Below are 16386 nucleotides of genomic sequence, written 5' to 3' on the forward strand. Positions count from 1 at the left end.
CCTGAGGATGCTGCCAAACAAAGTGATACTCCTGCTGCACTATAGTCCTTGTAGAGCTGAACGAGAAGCTTCCCGGCACTTGAATCAATGTAGCTGACACTACTCATCTCTATGATGATGTGCTTCACTTCCTGAAAAAAAATTTCACAATACAATCAATCATATTGATGTAAGTAATTAACCTAATACAGTAGGTACACATGTGGACCCAGTATTACTTGCTTGCAATTTTTATTTCAACACTAACATAGATCAGTTTAAGTACAACTTTTCTTCTTCCAGCAAATATATCAAACTGAGAGCAACAAGTTACAAAATGTTGATAACTTTGTCTTCCATCTATGGAGATCAACCAAGTCCTTAGTAAATTCGTGTCGGTTCTTACCGGCATTGAGATGGTGAGGTGCTTGTGTTTTCTTCCATTTTTCGCACTCTTGAACAGCATTACCAACTTGTTGGGCTTCTTGTCACCTAAGACACTTCCATTGACTTCCTGTGGCACAGTACATTACATGAAAGTGTGGTAACAAGTAAAATATTTAATTATAATCAAATTGACTAAACACATTAATTAAATTCTTAAATGTTTGTACAAAGTCATTGATAAATCAAAAAGTAGTGCTATTAATTGTCAAAGATGTGAGGAGCATGTCATACATAACATTTATTTCTGGTCAGTCAGTGGTTTAGTACCAAAATGTTAATTTAAGAGATAAGGGCATAACATTAGTCTTTACTATTTACTGATCAAGTGTACAGATTCAGAGAGATATGTTGCTATTTTCTTCACCTTATCTGGCTGAGCTGCCCCATCTGCTTTGGGAGCTTGTGATTCCTGCAATAATTTCTTTGCAGATGCTAAAGTAGTAGAGTTTAGGCCGGTAACCACTTCTAACCGTGTGCGGAAGTACTCCGTGTTTGCAAAATGTATTGGGCCTCCAAACTGGAAAATGCTCACTGATGGAATTTCACAAGCCTGTTGAAAGATATTAGTTTAATAATCTGTATTTTGTAATAACAGTAGTGAACCTCCTATGATGGGGATGTGTTTTATGAAAACTTATCATACACTTCAGAAATGCAAGTCTGCTGTAATGCATTCTGAAAATATATATTTTATTGTGCCCCTCTGTGGTGTAGTGGTTACATTAGCATGCCTAGCCTGGTGGGTTCAAATCCCTTTTGGGCTGGTAGATAGATAGGTACCTGGAGAAACCTGGTATTGGTAAACTGTAATAACTCTGATGTTGCACTTGCTCTGTGTGTACTCCCTGCAGGGTAATGGGTTTGCACTCACCACAGACTCAAGGGCCAACGGTATGGAGATAAACACCACAGTCACGTGCAGCTATAGCGCTATAGTATGACCCTTTTATTGTGGACAGGGATGAGGTAAAGTGGGGGACATGTGCTAAGCTGTATGCAGCCTCTTTGCTCATCTCATCTCATTGGCCCCAGAGATTGGAGTGGATAAGAAACCATTACCCCAGGACACAGGGCAAGTGTGACATCCTGGTCACCATAGTTTACCTTCCCCAGGTTTCTTCATGCACCCATTTATCAACTGGGTTGGCTGCAGGCAGTTTGAGCCTGTGGATTCATAACTAAGCATACTAACCAGTACACCACGGTCTAAGGGGTGTTGAAACTTTAACATCTTAAAAGCATTGGTGATAAACAATCAAAGAGGTTCACCTGTTGTACTAGATTAACAAATTTTCATGGAATGTAGTATACCACTGGCTGGATTCATCAAACCATTTACAAGACCTCTTGTTGGTAAGTCTTTTTTAATTTTGATAACCCCATCCACAATAAATGCTCATTGTGTTCTGGCGGCAATGATTGAACAGACAGCTAGCTGTTAGTTCATGCATCGCCATCAGAGCCACCTAAAGGTCAAGAGCATTAGCAGTGGACAGAGGTAGCAAAAGACTAACCAATGAGAGGCCTCATATATGGTTTAATGAATCCAATCCTAGGTTCTTAAGTAAAAGTTATATTTTGATATGTCTGAGTTAATGCAACAAATGTGTATATTTTTATTCCCTCTTCCCTATGGATAACAGAAAAATTACCCCATTACTTATTTTCATTCAGACAGAACAAACATTCCTATTCTTTACTTGCTCTACTTCGTGCAACTCTCAAACTACTGTATCAGCAGGACATTCAGTGCCTCTTGGTGCTCAGTATACTTACAGAGTGGTACTTAGACACATCTAAGTACAGGTCAGTGTTTGGGATGTGTCCGAGGCAGGCAGTTCTTGGCTTCTGTGAGCGGCTGAGAAGGACCAGCAGCGACACCGCCACGCCAAGCAGGAGTCCGTAGTCAATATCAATGATCACGACCCCCAGGAATGTGGAGATCCAGATCGTTGCGTCAACACGGGATATTTTCCACACCCGTCTGAGGTCATTGACTTGCAAGAACATTCCCTTCAGAGCCACCACAATGATTGATGAGAGGACACACTGTAAACCAGAGCATATAAAAATGTACTAGTGAAATAAAATTTTGTGCTGAACATTTTAGTTTATCATTTCACTTCCCTCAACCCAGTAATAAAATCCAGGACCTCTCAGTTGTGAGGCCAGGGTGCTAAACATTGAACTACTGAGCTCGTATATACTATGTTTTATACAAGATGCTGTGTGTGTGTGTGTGTGTGTGTGTGTGTGTGTGTGTGTGTGTGTGTGTGTGTGTGTGTGTGTGTGTGTGTGTGTGTGTGTGTGTGTGTCATTCAACAAGGGTCTGATTACATGCTGGTGTGTGATCACCAGCCAGTAGCCTCCTAGAAAGAGTTTGGTGCTGCAGTGACTGACCTATGGGTATAGCTGGGCCCACACTCAGCATGTGTGTGTACTAATATAGGTAGGCAGCTATTAATTTAAAAAGATAAATTTACTCACATTAGGAAGTGTTTCAAAGACTGGGCCAATAAAGAGAAGCACCAAGAGAATAAGGCCACAGCAAATAAAGGAAGTGATTTGTGTGACTCCTCCGACAGCTTCCTGGATCAGGGAGCGAGACAAAGATGCCGCAATGGGAGCACACCCAAAGAAGGAGCCAAACACATTGCTGAGTCCCTGAAAAGAAAATATCATTTGCTTATGTTCAGGTCAATAATCATCAGTAAGTAGCTTCATTTCTTTTAGTAATGCTAAAAGGTTATCTGAGATTCAAATATTATGTACATCATTATTGACACTTTCATAACCCCACTCACCTAAATATTGATGGGCATAATGTACAAATATCAAGATCACTGGGATGAGAATTTTTTACTTCAACACAAGAACTGAGAATCTGTAGGAATGTTCAAGCAAAGATAATCTTAGAATTGAATACAGTGGAAACCACACAGGCATTAATTAAGTATATTCTCAAGCCAGTGAAGCCCACTTATCACGTAACTGTTACACTGTAGAACAAGAAAACGATTAGTTAAATATATAATCTATGACTTTTATTGTTTTTGAGGGAACTGTGATGCTGGTGGTGGTGTTCTTACCAATGCATAGAGTTCTTGGGTTGCATCAACTTGGTAGTTGTGTCTCTTGGCAAATATTTTGGACATAGAATAAGACACTGTGTATGCAACAATGCTGATCACCACAGAGTCCACCACCACCTTCGGCAGCAGTTCAAAGGGAGGCAGTGCTGGGGCTGGAATTCTGAAAAATAAATATTTGAATGTTAGAAAATGAGACTGCAGCAATATTCTATTTCCCTACTTTGATAAAGATTATTCATATAGTAATCTGTGATGATAATATATTTCATGGGTCATCAGCGTGTAAGACATGAGTGAATATGTCACCTGATGTTCAATTTCCACTTGGATTAGATTATAAGACAGGGTTTGCAGTTTTTTATTAGACAGAGTTGTATGAATGACATGACCAATATGCAAATGAGCATACAGAGAATGGTAAACACTTACCCAGTAGGGATTTCCCCAACAATTCTAATGCTGTAGTCGTCATTGAGTCTGCCAAAGTATGATGCAGCGGTTCCTCCAATCACAACCAGCAGTTCAATGGGGACAGGAATCTTTGTCTTGGTGCGCACCCATGGCTGTGGAGAAAATACATGTTCTGTTATGGCTATAATCTAAGTTTCATTACCAGTAACTTTAAATCTTGGCACATGTATATATTGAACTATTACTAAAGAAACATATTTTCTTAAGAGGCTATACTAAACTTTAGGTACCAAGCAAAAGTAGCAGCATTGAAGAATTCTTGATATGTGTCACTGTTCCTGCTAGAAACATGAGCATTACTGTTTGAATATGTGGAAAGAATTGGTGCAGCACAAATGCAAGTAATTATTTTATACTTCAAGGGAATCCTAGACTGCTTGATGGACAATTATATCAAAGGCCACAAGCTGGTCATCCACTAAGCTTTTTACAGAGTCCTTGTGTGGTAACCAATTCATTATTCTCTCAGTCGAAGGACCTTACATGGACTGACATTAAATCCTAGTACTCAGTAGGCCCTATTCCAGAATGCTTTCATTACTTCTTTTAATAAAACGAAAGTAACTTAGTGTCGGATAATAAAAAAAAGTACAGTAGTGTCACCTGGTATGCATGATCACACTGTACAAATCTCCCAATATGCAAGAGGGTCTTATAGAATATTTAAACTTTCCTATCTAGGGTTAAACCTCATGGCATGCAATTTACTATTTAGAGTAAACCAAAACTGATATTCCCATCTCATGTGCCCATCACTTAAGTGAATATGCAACCAGACATTCTGACCCCATGCCTTCCCTCCATTCTTGCCCACCAGCCAGCTCAGGCTTTTCCTTCAAGCGTTAAGTATCTGCTCTACTACTGTCTCTCGAGGTCATGGGTCCCATATAAAAAATAGAAAAAACACAAACAGAAATGATATGAAACGAAGCATGTATCCTACTAATGGAAGCATATAACTATGCATGTTAAAATAAATACATTAAAGCCACTAGGCAATCTGACTTCCAAAGAAGTCACAGAGATAAAAGCCATAAAGTAATCAGTGATCCACACATAAAACACTACAATTATTTACCTTCAAAACTTCATTATTGAAGGCAAGAGTAGCAATTGTGAGTCCGGAAATCACCATGGCGGCGGGGTTGGCGTGCAGGATCTGGCTGATGATGTCTTTGTAGGTCTGGAGAAAAATTATGCAATAACAGCTTTAATAAACATGGTCGAGAATGACATATATATATAAATATATATATATAAATATATATATATATATATATATATATATATATATATATATATATATATATATATATATATTTTATTTTTTTTTTTTCTGTGTGTGTGTGTGTGTGTGTGTGTGTGTGTGACTAGGCTACTTGCAAAGTGTTAATGTCAATCAATTTAAAATGTCACATCAAAGTTTCATCACATTGGACCAGTGAGAAGAACGGCTGATACTAGTCTTGCTGTTACTATGTTCACTTCCTGAGGACATTACACTTCATGACTTTGTCGGGAACGACCTAATTTAACGGAGTCTTAATTGGCACCTTCAACCACTAATAGCTTCTGAGGTCCAACCTATATATTTTTTTTTGTTTCAGAAATACGGCTTAGTGATTAGGACGATAATCAACATGGAATTTACAATAAATGCATTAACAATATAACACCATCGAGTATGCAGCTCGTAGTCCTAGATGATCGAATTCAACATGCTATCTCCCAAACGAGACGAAGACCTTGGAATCCATTCGGGTTCGAAGTACCAATTTATCGCATTTACATTTTTATGCTAATGAACAATGTCTAAAGCAGTCTAAGTACTTACATAGATTATCTTAAGCGGCCCGCTGTAGCGCTGGACCTGCAAGCCGAAGAGGTACTTGATCTGGGAGGTCATGACGTGCACCGCGGCGCCGGTGGTGAAGCCCGACACCAGCATGTCCGAGAGGAACACACACAGACTGCCCAGCTGCAGCAGCCCCAGCACCACCTGCACGCACGGGACCCTCAGTTACCTCATACCCCTACAACGCTTATTATAATATACAAAAATAACACAACGTACACTGGGAAACAAAGATATATATCGGTGCACATGGTGGTCAATGCCTTAAGTATATAATTGCCCAAACAAGTGGTGACGTCAGAGGTAAGGGATGGTAAGTTCACGGTCTGCTTCGCACTGTCTGAACCAGCACCAAAACCGCTGTGCCCGTTAAGCAATTATCTCCCAAGTGGAGCTCATAAACTGTCACTGAAGTAATTAAAACATTCATGATACCCTTATGTAAACGTCTTACAATGACCCCTTCATGCATGGAACAGCCTAGACTCCTAAAGGCGAGATAGACTGGACAAGGAAGGGACGAAAGGACCTACCTGGACTATACCGATCATCAGCGCCACAACGGCAGCCACCTGGACCGGTGTGTACGTGCCCCCAACGTCAACGGAGGAACTGTTGGCCGCGGCTTCCCCCAAACTCGAGGCTGCGGTTGCGGCTGACGTGGGCGTGCCGGCCAGCTCCCCCACCACCTTGCCGGTCATCAGGCACACCACAGCGAATGTGCCTGAGGGATAGGACACGACGTCACACACACACACACACACACACACACACACACACTGCTCCGGTAGCTCAGTGGTAAAGCTCTGCGCTGTCAGGCTTCGCGGCCTGGCAGGCGGAGGTTCGAGCCCCGTTCAAGCCGGGATTTTTCCACTAACAAGGAGCGCTTACTGACCCCCCTTGAGCAAGGGAGATGGGGTGTGGTATGTGAAGGTTCCGGCAGTACCCAGAGATCGACTAATGAACCTTGCTCTAATCGGGAGTGTACTTGTTGGCGATGACGAGGCCATCTCGTGATCAGGACGTGAGTTAATTATACACACGCATGTACGGGCGCGTGCGTGCAGGATCTAGTACAGACATAAGTAAGTAGTTCATCAATATGGAGAGGCGGTGGCTGAACGGATAGCGAGACGGCCCCGCGTTCAGGAGGATGCGAGTTCAATCCCCGACCGTTGTGTTATTTTTCACCCGCCGCCAAGTGGCTTAAAACTACCCACATGCTGTCCAGAAGACCACCTATCAACCCGGACTCTAGATTCTAGGATTAAAGATGAGCTACGGGAGGGCAGCATGAGCCAATGCAAGATGGCGCCACTATAAACACTCGCCTGCGCCAGAACGGGCTGGGCAGACCATCAGGCCCCACCGGGAAGAAACCTTGGACCGACCATCAAGAACTCAGGATCCACCGGGAAGAAGCCTACCGGCGCAATAGGCCAAGACGTAAAAAAAAAAAAAAAAAAAAAAAAAATATCAGTGAACTTTAAGACGAGTCCTGGCAGTGCGGGGTGCCGGAGGTCACTCACCCATGGAGCAGTGCCGCGAGGTGCCCAGGACGGCGTAGGCCAGCAGCGGGAAGAAGGCCATATACAGGCCCGTGATGGGGGGCACGCCGGCCAGGAGGGCATACGCCATACCTATCAGGAACAATGAAAATGGAGGATAAAATCGTACATATAAATCCCTGTCCTTAAAGTTGTGCATCGTGAAATTAATAGTTATGTATGATGAGTGTTGGGTAGATGGTGAGGAGTGTTTATATGCCATACTATGAAATTACATTATAAAAAAAAATATTAAGGTGTATTCGCCAGTTTGTACGCACCACTCCAATTTGTACTCAAGAAAAAAATAACTGCCAAACAATACAAACTGAATATCACCCAAAATATTATGTTCGACATGCTAACTTATTTTAACAACATTGCTCTACGTATACGATGGATTATATATTTTCCAAGGCATTTTGTTTTCTAGATGTGATTATGAGCCGAAATGGGGTGTATACAAACTAACGAACATACCCTACTAACTTTTTCCATATCAGTAGCCAAATAAAAAAAAAAGTAGCTATGTGTGTTAACCGAAATGGGTCGCGTACAAATTAATGAACATACCACACATACAATCGTCATTTCTTCCAGGTTACGCACCACATCAAAAAGTAGAAGTTACAAATATCAGCGATTAGCTACAGACGGCGCCGGTCCGTACCTTGTGGAATATGCATGATAGCGACGGTGACGCCCGCGATGACGTCACCGAGCAGGGACTGGCGGGGACTGTACTCGGGCAGCCAAGAGAGGATCGGCACTTTGCTGGTGATGGCGTTCTTGAGGCACTTTCCGGAGCAGGCGAAGGAGTCACGCAACTTGGTCTGCACACATTTTCTGAGGCCTGTGGTAGAAAAATAAAGCGTCGTATATTACCTCTGTTTTGTTTGTTTGTTTGTTTTTGGCAGGAAAGGAGGCAGATCAAAGGGGAAAAAAGAGGATTCAAAATAGCCTGTTGAAAGCGTTTAAGTCGTGGGCAGGAGGAAATACAGAATAGGTAGAATGTGGGTGATAAAACGGTGGTAGATGTGACAATTTGATTTATTCTGGGCTAAAAATACTTCACTTCTTGTAATGCTGGGAGGTAAAGTCTAGTAATAGTTGCAGCAATAATAATAATAATAATAATAATAATAATAATAATAATAATAATAATAATAATAATAATAATCATGCCCCCCTCACCTGGCTTCTCCTGGGGCTGGTAGTGGTAGTCCCTGGCCCGCTGGGAGACGGTGAGGGCAGGTCGCAACACACACACGTCCTCCACCAGCCCAGCCCCGGCGCCGGCTGCTGCTTCTGCCCCGCCGGTGGTTTGCACGACCTCCGACCCGCCCACCTCGCTCCCCGCGTCGCCGTAGCTGTTCGCCTCCTCGGGTGGTGTGGCCATTGTGCCGCACGCTCCTGCCTCACTGCAAGATAGAAGTCAAAGTAAATATATGTTGAAGAATAGTTTTATAGTTACACAGATATGATGGCACACACAGTCCCCTATTTTGTCCCCCTGGTGTCAGAATGTTAAGATAGATTACTGAAAAACATAGTATGAAGAATTTATTATTTGTCACTTGAAAATAAAAGTCGGGAGTTAATAAATGTTGCTGAATAGATTTTTAAAGAGAAATAATGGTTCACACAGACCCCTTTCTTGGTCCCTTGAAGTCAGACTTGAGATAAATTACTGAAAACATAGTGCTACGATGCTTTATTGGTAATTAATAAAAATAAACTCAAATGAAGCACACGGAAAATTATGGGTGATTTTGCCAACATCTAATTCCCCTCAAAAATATACAAAAAATGAAGACGACAACGACGATGAATATGACTACCAAGGTTCTCGATCAATCCCAGTTCGAGTCCCGCCTTGAAGTTCACCGGCAAAGGCGCGGCAACACTTTCTCTGCTGTCTCTGATTTCACTTGTTTATAACTTTTTTAGGTAAACTAGAACACTTGCAGCATTGTATTTATTTATGCATATGTTTCAGTAATTGATTGTTTACCTTGTGTGTGTGTGTGTGTGTGTGTGTGTGTGTGTGTGTGTGTGTGTGTGTATGTATGTATGTATGTGTATGTATGTATGTAGGAATGTATGTATGTAAGTGTGTGTGTGTGTGTGTGTGTGTATGTGTGTGTGTGTGTGTGCTGACATATTACGTGAACTGTCTCGCATCTGGTAACACTGCGTCAGCCGTCCATAACACCATAACTAACAGCCATAACTCACGCGGGGTTCCCTTTAGCCATCCCTTCCGGCCACGAGAGTCCTGTAGACTCCTTCTTCTTCGTGGTGACTTGCATGACACCGCTCAGGAACAATCAGACAACAGTACGATAAAGTTCAGTGTATAAACTCTATTCAGCTGGGAAGAGTGTACAGCCAGTCCAGCTCATATACTTCTATCAAGCAACCGGGCAAGAGTATACGGCCAGTAAAGGATACAAACTTTTCTGTCAAACGTATGAAAGTTGGCAAGAGTACATGGCTAGTCCAGGGTATAAACTTTTCTATCAAACGTATTAAAGCAAGCGAGAGTATAAGGTCCGTCAGCACTTCTCAGCACCAGCACCACATGTCTTGTCAGCGCCGTGGGTGTGTCGGGTGTGCAAGCAGCCGTGGCACGAGCCGCTGGTGCCAGTCTCTCTAGGGGGCTCCCCGCCGCAACGCGCTGCCCACCTCGAGCCTGGCGTCAAGAAAACTTCCAGAACATAAACTAGAACCTTGACAGATGCCAAGGAAACAATAACACGTTTGCATCTTCCCAAGTAAACCCAACTATTGTTTGTGAGGAAAAAAAAAAGTTATTGTTCATGAAAACGTTAGATTAATAAGTATATACAGTTTCCAGATAATAAAAAAAATGTAAAATTCATACGAGTTTATGCTGAGCGCTAGCACCATATCGTCGTCCTCGTTCTCCTTGTTCCCCTCTCCCGCGTTCGTCATAAATTAAGCGACTGCTGTAATCTTACAACGCACAGGCACGGTGAGCGAATGTAGTTCAATGCTAACACCACAATTAAATCAGGATAAGCGTAGTGAAAGTAATAGGTATTGGTAATGATAACAAAAATGAAGTTTGTCGACTTATAAAACGATGATGTTGCCTACTGTAGTGACTGAATCCGTTCGCACAATGCCTATACCACGACCCAGGGAGGAAACACGGAGATAAATTAGCATGGAATAGTAGGCACCAGAAAATTTGCAGTAATATAACAACGATAGTAATAATAGTAATAATAATAGGGTCCAGTCTCCACGTGGTGTAAAATAGGTTGAGGGCACCGGAAGGAAACGGCCAACAGAGGAAAGGCAAGTTTCATGGGGCACACGAGGAGCCAGCGGCGGCAAGGGAAGAGCAGGAAGTGGACGAATGGTGCCGGGGAGAGCAAAGAAGGAAAAGGAGGAGGAAGAGCAGGTTGGACTAAATTGATGAACGCGGACCCTGAAATCTCTCGCTTCCCTTACCTGGAGAAGATAATAATAAAGTGTTTGCAAGCCTTGACGAACTCACTTTTCTATGGGAACACTACAACGGGTGTGACGAGGAGAGAGGAAGGAAGAATAGGGGGAGGAGGAGGTGGGACTAAATTGATGTGTTTGCAAGCTTTGACGAATCCGTCTTTCTATGGGAACACGATGACGAGTATTTAGGAATGACAGGAAAGAAGAGTCGCAGTTACTCACTAAACCGTTATATGAAGTGGTCTTATAAAGTTTTTTTGGTTACAAATAGATAGATGAATAGATAGATGAATGGACAGATTGGTTAGTGCATGGAGAGTTCGCGGGCATAATCAGCTCAGACACTGGATGAAGGTAGATCGATCTGCCCAGCAAAGAACTTGCGTCAGAGCCTCAGAGGCCAGACAGGCGTGGCGAGGCAAGAACCTGTCGGAGCCACATAGTAAGACTGGACTCCACAAACTTTGCACGTGACAGACAATAAGAAAAGTGTGAATAATAATAATAATAATAATATAGTGCATGGTGAGGATAAAAATAGAGCTTGTTTGCCTGTTTTTTCCCGTTTGTATCCGCAAGGCGCCAGGGAGGTGGAGAGCGCGGCGTGGCGTTCAAGGTTACGCGCGAGTGGACCTTACCTTCGCCTGGAGCAAGGTCGCGGTAGCGAGCCTCACGTTTCTTCACTCGGAGGCGCCAACTTTCACCCGGGTCATGCGCCTAGCTAGCCCCGCCTTTGTAGTAGGTAAGCACATGCTCATCGCTATGCCGCTGGAAAATGTTAAACTACGGTCTTTGGTTTTTTTCATAAACTTGATTGCAACGAACACACACGTATTTGGGGCTATATAAAAGCATATATAGCAACTTCCACCGATATGAGAAGTCTAATTAAATGTCAAAAGGCTCTGATCATTACGTATCACTTTTGGTATTACTGGTATCGCTTGCGAAGTTCGGAGGCGAATCCTTTTCACTAACTTGGTTAAAATGAACATAGACGTATTTGGGGTTATCTAAAAGTATATACAGTAATTTCATCCAGTATCAGAGACCTAAGTAAAGGTCACAATTACGCATTATTATCACTTTCACTATTGTTGGTTGGTGCATGAAGAGTTCGCAGGCAGAATCAGCTCAGACACTGGATCAAGCTAGATCGATCTACCCAGCGTCAGAACCTCAGGGCTAGGCAGGCGTGGCGAGGTAAGAACCTGTCGGAGTCACATGTAAGGCTGGACTCCACAAACTTTGCACGTGAGATAGACAGTAAGAGAAAGTGAGGAGAAGAAGAAGAAGAAGAAGAAGAAGAAGAAGAAGAAGAAGAAGAAGAAGAAGAAGAAGAAAAGTGAGAAGAAGAAGAAGAAGAAGAAGAGAAGTGAAAAGGAGAAGAAGAAGAAGAAGAAGAAGAAGAAGAAGAAGAAAAAGAAGAAGAAGAAGAAGAAGAAAAGTGAGAAGAAGAAGAAAAAGAAGTGAAAAAAAGAAGAAGAAAAGTAAGAAGAAGAAGAAAAAGGAGAAAAACAAAACAAAACAAAAACAAGAAGGAAGAAGACGAAGAAGAAGGAGGAGGTTTTAACTGTTATTATTATCATTAGTAGTATATCATTATTATTATCACTATTATCACTGTCATTATTTTCGCTAATCATTACGAAACTCAGAACTCCGTCATATTCAAAAACAGGTAACACGGGAAGATTCACTCACCCTTGTTTTATTGAGCAGTAAAGGAGGAAGTTCAAAGGCAAAAGAAAAAACATAAACAAAATGAACCCTCTTTAAAGAAAACGGCCTCTGAATTCCACAAAGGTGCTATTTACTGCATGAAAAAAAATACTCCTCCTCTGGTACGTTAAAATAGAAAAAGTGACAAGTGACCTTTATTTTTACGTTTCTTGATGCACCTAAATGGCGGGTGTGAGTTTGGTTTGATACCTTGAGAATATGAAGAAAAAAAGTTAAAGGGAAAACGGAGAGGAGAGGAGAGGAAAGGAGAAGAAAGGAGACGAGAAAAGAAAAGAAAAAAATGAGAAGAGAAAAGGCGAGGAATAGAAAGGAAGAGATAATAAAGGATAAAAAGGAAAGAAGAGAAGAAAATGAAGAAGAAAGAGAAATAGAAAAGAGGGAAAAAGAAAAAAGAAAAGAAAAGAAGGCAAAAGAAAAGAGGAAAGGAGGAGAGAAGAGAGGAAAGTCGGGAAGGAGAAGAAATAGCACGAATAAGAAAACATAAAAAAGGCAATATCAACAGGAGTACCAGAGTGACCGCTGAGAAGCTACCTGGGGGCCGAGCAGTGCCTGGGGCGACGGCTGCTGGAGGAATGAGGGGCAAAGGCACTCACTCGACACTCCTGACAAACGCTTATTGGCTCTATTCCGCCTCAAACGGGTACATCGGATTCTCCTCACGGATTGCACCTCCCTCAGCCTCGCACCTTCACCCAATCTCTCGCTCAGCCTTAGACAACCCGGCCTGCGCGTCATGGGTACGAGGAAGTTTCGTAAATATTATTCCTCGCTGTCTGTTTGTAGGAAGAGATGTTTAAATGTGTATTGTCTTTGTCTATTTACGAATCGACATACGCGGAGCAGTTCTGAATGACGTAATCTTTCAAGGAGATAATGGTATCTCGATATCTTAGAAATTATAATAAACTGATGGTTTAGAGCAGGTGTTCTTAAAGTAGTGCCTTATTACCCACAGGGGGTATCGAAATCGGTTCTTGGGGGTATCCAAAAAGGCATCCTGGAAAATATTAAATTAATAATTATATTTTATTCATTCATTTACTGAAAATAAAAATAAAGAGTCCATAGAGTTCAGCTATTTGTTCATAGTCGTCCTGTTTTTTTTTTCTTTTTTTTACAGGAAATTAAAAGTTAAAAGTTGGGAGTAGTAGTCTAATATTGGAGAAGGGGTATCAGGTTGACTTTGGGGTATCGGGGCTGAAAAACTTTAAGAACCACTTCTTGAGAGAGAGAGAGAGAAATATATATAACTCCATTCAGGACAGCCTGGCTCGTGTTTTGGACTTCATGGCGGGCGCAAAACAGCCCCGAATATTGTGTCGGGACACGCTTCGGCAAAGGCACGTAACGAGGCTGGTGACGTCCCCAGAGATCCTCACACACACACACACACACACACACACACACACACACACACACACACAGTAACAAGAAAACAATCACCGCAAGTCACCGTGAGAGCACCGATACCACAAACACGACGAAGCTACAACAATTCCTTGGCGTTGGGACTTTTCCACAACGTTTGCCTCAAGGGCGCGGCACGATCACGGCGGGAGGAAGATTCTTAAAGGGTGGGGCGGGCGGGGGGCATATAGTTAAACATTTCGGCGAATGAGCAGTACAGGATTAGTAAAGGACAAGTAGACTTGATACTGTTCCTGTACAATTGCCTCATGTTTTTCTTCCTTCCATTTATATATATATATATATATATATATATATATATATATATATATATATATATATATATATATATATATATATATATATATATATATATATATACAAGCACACCAACCTTTGACAACGCTTTCGTAATGACGTTGTTGTGGGTATTTCCATGGGTAGTTACATGATATTTATGGTAGTTTGACGAAGCTTCTGTACCTTGAATGCGAAAAACACTCATGAGAACCCGACTAATCTCCTTTGTGGCCTCTGGAAATATTTGTCGTGAGAGCCGAAAGCGTCTGATGATACGCGGGCTGTATAAACTTCGCTATCACCCTCATGGCATTTCACTAACCCTAATGTGAGGACTGCCTATTTCAGCGGGTTAAATTATTTCGTTAAAAATCTGGTCATCACTTCACTAAAGGTTTAGCCAATACGTTCCCCTTTGACCTAAGTATCGACGAAGAGTCTGCCCTTCGCGACAGTCATGAAGAGGTGGTTATGAGGCTACTTTTACATATGATGAGAAGATTACATAAACTACAGCATCAATTCACGTCAGATCATGCGGGGAAGGACCTCTCAGCATCGGGGTCATTGGACACGGATTTACCCTCACCCCATGCCCGGTGTTACGTGCGAGTGATATCTTACATAAAAAAAATACATAAGACTTTTCCACAACGTTTGCCTCAAGGGCGCGGCACGATCACGGCGGGAGGAGGAGTCTTGAAGGGTGGGGCGAGCGGGGGGCATATACTTAAACATTGCGGCGTACAAGGGTATTTCCATCGGTAGTTATATGATTTTAATGGTAGTTTGATGAAGCTTCTGTACCTTGAATGCGAAAAAGCCCATGAGAACCCAACTGAGCTCCTTTCTGGCCTTGTGAGAGATAAACACAGTAAATATAATAAATAAACAATAAATATTTGGATAGATAAACAAATAAAAGCGACTAGGGGGAAAAATAAAATTAACTCATACATAGAAATTAATGAGCAAACTACCCATGGAAATACCCACACCACACTGACGAAAGTCTTATCGAAATGAACACAAAATTACAAAGAGAGAGAGAGAGAGAGAGAGAGAGAGAGAGAGGTGTTGGGCTATGACACTACGGAAGACTGATCCTGTCACTTCGCGGTTGCCACTGATAATCTCTCTCTCTCTCTCTCTCTCTCTCTCTCTCTCTCACTCTCTCGTTCTCACTCTAGTTCCCTCTTTTTTTATTTAAACTTACTATTGTACAAAAAGAGGCTCAAAATTACACGTTTTGTATATAACGGTTTGAAGAGCCTGTATGTGGGACAAAACTCTCTCTCTCTCTCTCTCTCTCTCTCTCTCTCTCTCTCTCTCTCTCTCTCTCTCTCTCTCTCTCTCTCTCTCTCTCTCTCTCTCTCTCTCTCTCTCTCTCTCTTAGTAATTTTGTGTTCATTTCGATAAGACTTTTTCTTTCCTTTTTTTCCTTAATTAATTCTGTCTCACACACACTCATACTCATACTCACACTCACTCACACTCACACACTCACACACTCACACACACACACACACACACACACGCACACACATACCTCGCACGAAAACATATCAATTAAGAGGAATAAAGATGAAGCTAAGAAGTAAGCAAGCAAGTCGGTGTTTTACAAGTGTTAAGGCTGTCTTTGTGCTTTCTTTTTTTAGCGAGATTGCTACTGATAAGCCGAAGGACGGGAACAAGGGGAGGTAGTATATCAAAGAGGAAAATGAGGAAAAATAATAAAAAAAGGAAAAATGAGGTGAAAAATGTGGAGATTAGAAGTGATTTGGTTGGGGTGGGGGGGTGGGGGGGGTGATGTGTGTGTGTGTGTGTGTGTGTGTGTGAGACAATGAATTAAGGGGAGAAAAAGAAAGAAAAAGGTATAAAAAAAACAAAATAAGGACAGAAATAGAGAAAGGAAAAGAAAAAGAAAGGGAAAAAGAAAGAAACAAACAAATAAACAAAAATAGAAAGAAATACAGAAAGAAAGAAAAAAGAAAGCGCGAGAATGAAATAAAGAAAAAAAGAAGGAATGAACAGAAGAAAAAAGAAAGTGAAAGAATAAAATAAA

The 16386-nt window shown here is 41.8% G+C and overlaps 1 protein-coding gene across 6 annotated transcripts in view; it reads right to left on the minus strand.

Annotated features, from left to right (window-relative positions):
* Positions 1–16386, minus strand: part of LOC127007130 (prestin-like) — a 50124-nt gene that overhangs the window by 2427 nt on the left and 31311 nt on the right. For 4 of the 6 annotated variants that reach the window (XM_050877782.1, XM_050877781.1, XM_050877780.1 and 1 more), the window contains 13 exons: positions 8586–8812; positions 8062–8244; positions 7374–7484; positions 6378–6568; positions 5824–5988; positions 5068–5172; positions 3948–4081; positions 3516–3678; positions 2914–3090; positions 2203–2475; positions 791–976; positions 386–493; positions 2–131 (listed from right to left, as the gene is read on the minus strand). In XM_050877782.1, coding sequence (XP_050733739.1) covers positions 2–131; positions 386–493; positions 791–976; positions 2203–2475; positions 2914–3090; positions 3516–3678; positions 3948–4081; positions 5068–5172; positions 5824–5988; positions 6378–6568; positions 7374–7484; positions 8062–8244; positions 8586–8812 — 2153 coding nt within the window. Of the gene's footprint in view, position 1; positions 132–385; positions 494–790; positions 977–2202; positions 2476–2913; positions 3091–3515; positions 3679–3947; positions 4082–5067; positions 5173–5823; positions 5989–6377; positions 6569–7373; positions 7485–8061; positions 8245–8585; positions 8813–13122; positions 13283–16386 lie in introns of those variants that run through there. The other 2 variants (XM_050877785.1, XM_050877779.1) reach the window with 2 other exon arrangements.

This window comes from Eriocheir sinensis, chromosome 34 (assembly GCF_024679095.1).
Source record: "Eriocheir sinensis breed Jianghai 21 chromosome 34, ASM2467909v1, whole genome shotgun sequence".
NCBI lineage: Eukaryota > Metazoa > Arthropoda > Malacostraca > Decapoda > Varunidae > Eriocheir > Eriocheir sinensis.